The sequence below is a fragment of the Montipora foliosa genome, chromosome 9 (assembly GCF_036669935.1).
Source record: "Montipora foliosa isolate CH-2021 chromosome 9, ASM3666993v2, whole genome shotgun sequence".
NCBI lineage: Eukaryota > Metazoa > Cnidaria > Anthozoa > Scleractinia > Acroporidae > Montipora > Montipora foliosa.
This window is the reverse complement of record NC_090877.1, coordinates 33753143-33763142: the sequence shown is the minus strand read 5'-3', so window position 1 is coordinate 33763142 and position 10000 is coordinate 33753143. Positions and strand designations below refer to the sequence as shown.

Below are 10000 nucleotides of genomic sequence, written 5' to 3'. Positions count from 1 at the left end.
AGAGTCCCAAAGACATGGCCTTGCTTCATATTCATTGATCAAGGTTTCAGGCTGTTGATCCTTGTCCGCCATCTTTGTTGCAAATAATGCTAGAAGCCTAGGCTTGAAAATAAAATAGCGATTCGTGATTGGCTAGCAGCGCGAACGTGACTCGATTCAGGACACAACTTTGTTGGAAGAGCGGCAAAACACTGCAATATTGTTGCGTCGAGCAGATTTGTTGGTCGCAATGTTTGATCAAAAGCAAACTCCATCCAACACTTAATCGAACAAAAAATGTTGTATGAACATCATCCAACATGGGTGGCCAAACGGTCGGACAATGTTGGATCGAGCAAAGTTGGAGCGTTGAATCCAACATTGTTCGATAGTTTGGCCAGGGCTTAAGACCAACAATATTGTAAAAAGAAATTGTAGTGTTTCTCATCGTTGACAATAAAACGGTTTGTATTATGGCGAATAGGTACTTGATGTAAATGTTACTTGAACAGAAGCTATTTACACATCATCTGCAGGAGCTCCTGATCATCTACGAAACGGGAAATTTTATACGTGCACATTTCTATAACGCTTTCAGAACAGTACGGGTACGTTAACATTAGAGATTATCTTTTGTTGAACAGAAATTAGTTAATGTGTCAAATGTGGGGCGGAACGACTCAGTAATATGGTGCAGATCGACAATTCGGGCGACAATTCCACTCGCCAAACCAGGCGATTGATCGATATTTTCACTCGCACGTGAGTTATTTCATCATTCAGAAATAATATCGCTGGAATATTTCAATATATATATCATTTGGGGCGGATCGACTCAACTGTGGGGCGGATCGACTTTGGATGATACGGGGTGGATTGACTCTGGGGCGGATCGACCGCAATTCCAGACGCCGTACTGTACTTTTCATGAGCCGAACTTAATACATGAAAAGTTCGACGTTTGAATCAATTAAGAACGGCTATTTTAATTTGGAATGGCTCAGGCGTTGTTTTCGCCTGGCCTAGACGGGAATGCGGCTTTAGCATGGCCGTGGATCGACTTTGATTTCAGACGTCGAGCGTTTCATGTGCCGAACTTCATGAACATGCATAAACCAAGTTTTGCCTTCTACATGAAAATTGCTGACAAAATCAATTGGTTTTCTTGGTAATGGCTTTGGAACTGCTGTTGAGGGGCCAGTTAAGTTCGACTTGAACTTCTGAATCAACAGGCGTCCTTTTGTTAATTTGTGTCGGTCGAACTCGAATTAAGTTCGGCTCATGAAAAGTACGCAGTGTCTGAATCGGGCCTAAGGCATCAAATATTATCTGCTCATAGCTCAGTTAACGCTTACCTTTTTGCTTGAGTTGTTGTAAGCATTTCCTTGCTTTGGATCAGCATTTAAAGAGTAAACAAACGAAAAACTCGTCAACAAAAAATTGTGATCGTTGTTTTAAAGTTGAGTAACCGCCTAAAGACCCGCCGAAACACCCGCCGAAATCAGTAAAGAGCTGCACCGGTAACTGCTGACCAAAACGGCTCACTAGTTTCCAGTCGGTTCTCTAGTGTTTTATCCAAGATGGCGGAGGATAACGATCTTTCTTACTTACCGCGTCGTCCAATTAAAAACGAAAAAACCAGCAAGATTCAGAGCGGCCTCATCGTATTAACCCTCACTAAAATGTGGAAAGATACCGGCCTTAATTAACAGGATTTTAATCCTGTAAAACTGTTGACTTGGAGGGGAGTATACTTTACTCTTAATTAGTGGAGTACTAAATAAGAGGCGTACATTTCACTGCGTTTAGTTTTACTCCACTTTTTCACTCCAACTCCTTGAAAACAAAGAATTAATCGGTGGATTTCACAAAAACAAAACAACCCCAATTCCACATCTTAGACTGGCTAAACTTAAATTTACTCTACAAAAATACATTGGAGTAAAATCCTCTTCTAGTTTTTTTCTCAGAAAGTAGAATTAGTAAGTGGGGTAGACTTTACTCAGTATCCCGATAAATAGGAGTAAAATTAACTCCAGCATATTATATTACTCTGTAGGGAGAGTAAAATTTGCTCAAGCAAAGTCATTGCCTTTGAATATTAACCAGTAAGTGTAAAAATTACTCTTGGTGGAGTTAAATTAAGTCCGCTTAGGAGTACATTTTATTCCGCTTTATTTTACTCCACTTTTTCACTCCAGCGCTGGAGTGAAATTAACTCTTTGAAAATAACAGTGCGAGGTCAATCGAAGGAATCTGGTGTTTGAGACAGGAAGAGCATGGATGTGAGTTTGAAATCGCAAACAAATATTTATGATCCTGAATGATATTATTTTTCTATGCAAAGTTTTCTCCCATGTATATTTTTAAAGTAGGAAATTTGCGTCCTCCTACAAAGGGCAAGAATTTGACAGTGGGAACTACTACTGCTATGGAAAGTTATATATCGATATATACATAAATTAAATGTTACGTTTCTCCAAAGCTTAGAGTCTGTTTTCTATTGCATAACATGTGTCTCATAACATGTTATTGTTGTCACGCGTCCTCTTTTGTTGATTAGTCGTCGCGGCGACAAGCCTACCAGTTGGAGGATGATGATGAAGCCTTAGCCAAAGCTTTAGAGCTTTGTCTTGTCGAAAATGATGAACAGAAACAATCAGTAAGTTCAAGTCAGTCTAGTCATATGCTCCAGTCTTCACCTGCTGTCAAAGCAGATTATAGAAAATTGGTAATGTTTGTTGCTTATAATTAATGAACGTTGTAGAATTTGTCATAAGGATCTTGAAAGTCCCGAGAACTTTTCGGGCCCGAAAAGTCATTTGTGAAACTGCTATCCGCTTGTTTTGAAAAGCTGATCTTCTAACGCGTTTTCAAGGTAACAAAAAGCAAAATGACTGTGAAATTTGATGACTTAAATCCTCTTTGTTCTTGAGATACAAAGGAAATTGTCACACCCGAAAATGGCCCGTAAAATTCCGGGACTTCCGAGAAACGGGCCCCAGGAACGTAAAAGGTCGGACAAATGCATTTGTCAGGGTCTTTATGATCTGTAGTTCTATGCTCTGACTGATGCTCGTGTTCATACAATTTTCTGAGCGTACTATTTTATTGTTTATGCTGTTAAGTTTTAATCGATCTTGGTTCGTAAATCGTTAATTAATTACGAGATGTGTAATTATGAGTTTAGAAAAACGGTGAGGAATACAAGTTCATATGGCATCTCATGGATCATTTAAAAGCTGCTCACGTGAGAAAAACGCCATAAAATTCGTTAACTCTTAGTTACCTTGTCACATGTTCATTATATTCAGCCTAAATATGTACCCAAAGGACCTAGCAAGGATTTTCAACACTCAGTTGGAGGCACAGCTTATGGAGGTTTGTTACATCAGTTGTATGATAAAATGTGGATTTTTTAATTTAAAAATTACTTTTTTCACAGCTTCGCGAATTTCACCCAACGTACAGTTATTATGCCGTATATTTATATTGTAAAAATAGAGTTCACTGCTGTTTTGAACGGGGTACAAATACCTGACTCTGGGAAGGTAAACACCGGGCAGCAAGTCGAAATTTGAACTTGGAACTTCCTCGGAGCCAACTGCCAATCAAACCACCAACATTTCGTCGCAAAAGTAGCGCGCATATTAACAACCGGTTTCACTGTAGAGCAATCTGTTTGCATCGGACATCAAATTTATTTTCTATGATTATTTATGTATGACCACCCTGCAAGCAGAGCCTTTCTTTTGCTTGCTCGATTTTGGCGTTCTCGAGAAAGGCTCTGCATGAATCGAGTAAGATCTTTATTGAATATGCGCTGCATGTTGCCAGGATACAGTCTCGAACCCAAGCCTAATATGCCAGATCTCGCCGCCATCTTGGTTTTTCATGGTACAGCGGGCTCAATTATAACCATCGGCTTTGTCACTAAACGGACGCTCGCGCTGGAAAAACCGGTTTGACGAGAGAAAACAAGATTGACTAGTCCAGAAGCTCGGGCTGCGGCGGCTTCAAAGAGTTGACGCGATTCGGGCAGAGCCTACTTTTCTCCTCCTCAGTGAAGAAAAAGACAAAAGGAGGCTCTGCTCGTAGGGTGATGTATGACTTGCTCTTCGCAACATGTTATCCAGTGGAAAGCGTTGTTGAACCATCTTCTCTTGGAGTAGTATAGCGAGGAGTACCGCAATTATTGAATCCTGATTCTCGAATGCCAGAGGGCGTTTAACGGCTAGAATGATCAGAATCAGTGTATTATCATTTCTGGAAAGTTGAGAAATAATTTCTTGGATTACATTGCAATTGTAAGGAATCACGAATAGCGAATTCACCGTCGCATCGATGATTCTAATTCAAATAATGTTATGCGTGTCTTCCGCTCGAGCTGACAGCAATGAACACAGGCGAACATTTGAATATTGATTTCTATCCTATCACAATTTGTAAAAGCCTTTATCTTTTCGTTGCTGATTTCATTTTCTCGCCGATAATAAAACTGCGTTTTGTGGTACTGTTTTGTGGAAGTACTTTCCATTCCTCTCAACAAAGCCCACGGGTTATATTCCTGTCCTACAAGAATCCTACGTTTTGTAAGACACATTTTTTTAGCTAACATAATGAACAAGTCAGTCAGTCAGGGTGTGTGCCCTTCTAAGCTAAAGCATGCGAAAGTTACACCAGTCTAAAAATCCGATGATGAGACTGACCCTGCATGGAAACTATCGACCAATTTCTTTGTTATCTAATCTTAATGGTATTTTTGAAAAAGTAGTGTTTAAGGGACTTAAAATCTTCCTTGACCAAAACGGAATTCTTTTCACATCACAATATGGCTTTAGAGATAAGTATTCTGACACAACATGCAATACTTGATATTGTCAATACTGTACAAAGTAATATGGACAAGAAATTATACACCTGTGGAAGTTTCATTGACTTAAAAAAAAAGCATTCGATACAGTCAACCACTCAGTTTTGCCAAGTGAGTTACATCATTATGGCATTGGAGGCGTTGTAGACGAATGGTTTTCGTCATACTTAAGCGGACGCGTGCAAACTACAGATGTGGAAATGAAAGTATCCGCTACAGCGACAATGTCCTGCGGGGTCCCACAAGGTTCTGTGTTAAGTCCTCTACTCTTTTCGATTTATATAAATGATATCCCTAACTCTTAATTCTTCAAAGTTATGCTTCCACCTATTTGCATATGACACAAACATGCTTTTTGCTGATAATAATCTCCGGTCTCTTGAGGCCACGTATAATAATAAACTTGAAAATGTATGTGACTGACTGACGGCGAACAAACTTACACTTAACGCAAAAAATATTCCGTCATATTCCGACCACACCAAAAAAAGCTCGAATATAACTGAGGTAAATCTAAATGTTATAGATAACAATACTAATACACTAACCTCGCTTGAATGCAAAGAATACGTGAAATATTTTGGAGTATTGATCGACAGCCATTTGTCTTGGAAATTTCACATTGATTATGTCACATTGTTGGAATCATTGCCCTCTTGAGACATTTTGTTCCGTTAAACACTTTACTTACCGGTAGTATCTATCAGTCGCTGATGTTTCCGTATCTAACGTATGTATCTAACGTATGGTTTAATTGCCTGGGGACAAGCTGCTCAATCACACTTCAATAAACTGCTACTACTTCAAAAACGCACCATACACCTTATTCCAAAATGGCGGCGGCGCGGCAAACACTGGTACGAGTTGTATGAAAGCGAGGCTAAGAGGGCCAACTTTTGAATGACTGTATATTTGCGAGGTTTGAGCTTTAAAAATTGTTGTGTTCCCTTTTGCCACAAAAAGGTTTATCGCGAAAATGGGAACAAGATATCGTACTTGAAATTTCCCGAGGATAAAGCAATGGCTGATGCATGGGTCTGGGCAATTTGAAGAGATGTTGGTCGCAATTTTCAGATCACAAAAAACATCAGTCTGCTCGAGACACTTTAAAGACAGTGATTACTGGGTTGCCGTATGGCAATCCCAGTCGGAAAATGGGTAGATTTCCGTTTTCTTTATTTTAGTTTTTTTTCCGTGTCGGTAAAAGTCTTGCCAGTCACTCCCCTGGTAAGTGGTGTCTTTGTGCATAGAGCCTTCTGAGCGTATTTTCTTAGGATCGAGAGGGTAGTGGAACTGCGTAGATTTCTCTGGTGGACACAGTAGAATCATTAACCTATTGTAGCCTGCAATGGTGTCGAAAGTCATGTAACGCGAATGGCGTTTTAGTGGATCCTGAAACAAAATATACCCTTATGGAGCTCAATAATGGAAAGTCAGTTGGATAAACTAGGCAGGCGGTGAAAACCAACACCTGGAATCTCAAAAGCGACGAGTAATGGACTTCGACAACAATCTGTCGCCCGTCGAGCAAAAATCAAAGTGAGCTGCATTTCTAAAATAATATTTACCAAGTGTGCTGTTTTGTAGAACACTGAAACCAAATGGAAAATTCTCTGGTAACTTATGGGTTCAACAAAGACAGAGAACGAATCGAACACCTTAAGTGGATCTGTGATCAACTCTGCACAGTCTTCAGGTAAAAAAAAATTGGAAATGTGACAGCCAAGAATTATTTGAAAGAAAGCTTGTCGTCTATTTTGTGCTTCATTATTCAAGGAAAAGGTTTTTCATGGAAACGGTTTGATCCTGAAATTTTAGTTTGTTGTAACATTGCGCATATTTGACACGATTGAGTTTTTCTCTTCACGCACGTAATGAAATAGGAAGGGGTTTTTGCCTCTAATAGCAAATATGTTGTTTGTTTCAAAAAATTGTTCGCTGGAAATGGTGGCCTTTATGAATTCATCATGTTTTATAATATGCGAGCTTAACTGGATAGTTTTTATAGCAATAGTAAAGCATTTTCGTGTCAAAATGAGGTTAGCGTTTTTCTGTTGTGCTAACTTAATTAAATATAAATAATATACATTCTGCCTCGTGAGTTTGTTCTCGTTAACCAGCAATGGAAAGTCATTGCAACGCGAATGGCGTTTTAGTGCATCTTATGTTGTTTGTTTCAATAAAATGTTTCGCTGGAAAAGGATTCTGTGATATTTTCTGCCTTTTTGAATTATAATATCATGTTGTGTATTGAATTTTCGAGCTTAAGGTTGAAACGTGATACGGGAGGATATTTTTAGTATTGCTGTGTAAGCAGGAAAGGTTTCATGAAAATAAACAGGTCTGTTGGAAGCGTGCTTGAGTTTCAACAAAATGAGCCCCAAAATCAGCAAAAAATTGTGACGCCGGTGAATAATAAAGTAGCTGCTATTTCCAAAATGATGGAATTACCTGGTGATAAATAACCTCGGCTTGGAGAGTAAATGTTTGACTTTGCAGAAACAATGGTGGGCGATTGTGATCTTTGTTTTGAATTCGCTCATTTATTGTCAAACTTTATAACACTTGACAGAAAAAGAAACTTACTAAAACCCGGTATCTTGCCATCACTTGACACAGATGCTTCACTGTTTGGCAAGTAAACATGCCGCGGTAACTTAATCACGGCGCCCGCTGAATTCCGGCGATGTCATTTTCGATTTGCGATTTATTTGTGCAGCCAAAACGTACAATAACAAAATTGAACGTAGCAAAAATCTCTCAAAATGTTTGTCGCTGATCGTAACTGTTTATATTCTATATTCACGGTTCAAAATTAATGTTGTTTTCATGTTGTAAATATATGTCATTCTCGAGCGACCGTCCTGGAAACTTCCTTCTGCTCTTTCTAACTAGACCCTCCGTGAGGGTACACTGGGTTGCCTGTGGTACGTGAACCGTTCCAGACAATTTTTTTCAAGTTGGGGGGTCATTAAGACTATGTAAGGGGTCACCCAGAAGTCATACTAGCAGAGGCCCTTTGGCTCACAGGTCCTCACACGTTCGTACTATGAAACGGATCTGTCCTTGCGTAATATGTAGCTCTAACAGTGCACGATATTGTTTTGGTATTGTCTATCATTGTAGTTAAGTGCCATGGTAGAAGCCTTGGGTAAATAGCCTGAGAGGACATGTGGTTACTAGCAAAGTACTGAACCCAGAAAGATTGAAGAAAATAAATGGGAAGTGAGAAACATTGGCTTCTGGGCTGACATGTTGATAAACTTCTTTTCACCACAAGTTTACGCGTGCCCTCTGAGCATCTGACATATACCCCTTCTTAAAACAGAAGCATTGGACCGAAAATACTATTAACGTTAACAAATGCAAATTCAGCAAGGTACATATTTTGTTAGCTTGCTTTATGCAAAAACAAATATTGATGCAAAAGTAAATAAATATTGATACACAGTTTTTAGAAAGAGCAGAAGGAAGTTTCCAGGACGGTCGCTCGAGAATAACATATTTACAACATGAAAACAACATTAATTTTGAACCAACCATGAATATAGAATATAAACAGTTACGATCAGCGACAAACATTTTGGGAGATTTTTGCTACGTTCAATTTTGTTATTGTACGTTTTGGCTGCACAAATAAATCGCAAATCGAAAGTGACATCGCCGGAATTCAGCGGGCGCCGTGATTAAGTTACCGCGGCATGTTTACTTGCAATCTCGTACCCAGAGTCCTCGGGCTTCTTGGCCAGCGGGTGAGCGCCCGGAGAGACTCTGGGATAATCGACCCCATTTTCCCAGAAAACGTGGGTTCCGGTCTTATTACGTATGCTTGAGTTTAAACGGAAGCAGAAAAGAGAAAACCGTAAACAGTAGAAATGGCGGGTTGAAAGTGTTTGAGAAACAAGAATTTTAGCCTTACACACAAAGAAACTGAAGAAATGATCATTGGCTTGCTGTAAGAGCAAGTGAAGATGAAACCTCTGACGCTTTCGGTGAGTGTATTTTTAATGTTTCAGCGTACATTCCATCGTTCAGAATGCAATGAGAATGACATCGTGCAAACAACACGATCGACAAATTTTTTGTGGAAACGACACAAATGTCCTCTTCTTCTACAATTTGATGTTTCCGTAATTCTGAATGGCTTCGACAAGACTCTATTCCACGGATTTCTCCTCAGAGAGACTGATGTCATGTTTTCCCACGGTACTTTTGCAACGGCAACAGTAATCACTTTTTAGCAGCGTGGGAAAATTCCCGTGCGGTATAAGACATAATTCAAACCTCGTCGTTTTATTATTTTTGTGATTTATATACTTCTGAGGTAGAAAAAATCAAAGAGCACCGAAACTAGTTTTAGATTTTGAATCTCCCTCCAAATTCTGGGGCTTCCGAATTACTTACTGACTTCCTGTCGGACTGCCATTGTTACGCAAGCGGCCAATCAAAAATATAGTTCAAGTCGATTATCCCAGAGTCTCTCCGGGCGCTCACTCGCTGGCAAAGAAGCCCGAGGACTCTGGGTACGAGATTGGTTTACTTGCCAAACAGTGAAGCATCTGTGTGAAGTGATAGCAAGAAACCGGGTTTTAGTAAGTTTCTTTTTCTGTCAAGTGTTGTAAAGTTTGACAATAAATGAGCGAATTGAAAACAAAGATCACAATCGCCCACCATTGTTTCTGCAAAGTCAAAAATTTACTCTCCAAGACGAGGTTGTTTATCACCAGGTAATTCCATCATTTTGGAAATAGCAGCTACTTTATTATTCACCGGCGTCACAATTTTCTGCTGATTTTTGGGGCTCATTTTGGGGCTCATTTTGTTGCTTACACAGCAATACTAAAAATATCCTCCCGTATCACGTTTCAACCTTATGCTCGAAAATTCAATACACAACATGATATTATAATTCACAAAGGCAGAAAATATCACAGAATCCTTTTCCAGCGAAACATTTTATCGAAACAAACAACATAAGATGCCCTAAAACGCCATTCGCGTTGCAATGACTTTCCATTGCTGGTTAACGAGAATAACAAACTCACGAGGCAGAATGTATATTTAGATTTAATTAAGTTAGCACAACAGAAAAACGCTAACCTCATTTTGACACGAAAATGCTTTACTATTGCCATAAAAACTATCCAG

The 10000-nt window shown here is 39.4% G+C and overlaps 1 protein-coding gene and 1 long non-coding RNA gene across 2 annotated transcripts in view; one reads left to right on the top strand and one right to left on the bottom strand.

The window, feature by feature from the left end:
- Positions 1 to 1409, bottom strand: part of LOC137972099 (uncharacterized) — a 26804-nt gene extending 25395 nt beyond the window's left edge. The window contains exon 1 of the long non-coding RNA XR_011117032.1: positions 1335 to 1409. This is a non-coding gene — a long non-coding RNA (uncharacterized lncRNA). The remainder of the gene's footprint in view (positions 1 to 1334) is intronic.
- Positions 1410 to 2258: 849 nt separating this feature from the next.
- The window catches only part of LOC137971742 (guanylate-binding protein 6-like), a 45073-nt gene continuing 37331 nt past the window's right edge, over positions 2259 to 10000 (top strand). The window contains exons 1-3 of the mRNA XM_068818518.1: positions 2259 to 2264; positions 2543 to 2641; positions 3294 to 3360. Coding sequence (XP_068674619.1) covers positions 2259 to 2264; positions 2543 to 2641; positions 3294 to 3360 — 172 coding nt within the window. The remainder of the gene's footprint in view (positions 2265 to 2542; positions 2642 to 3293; positions 3361 to 10000) is intronic.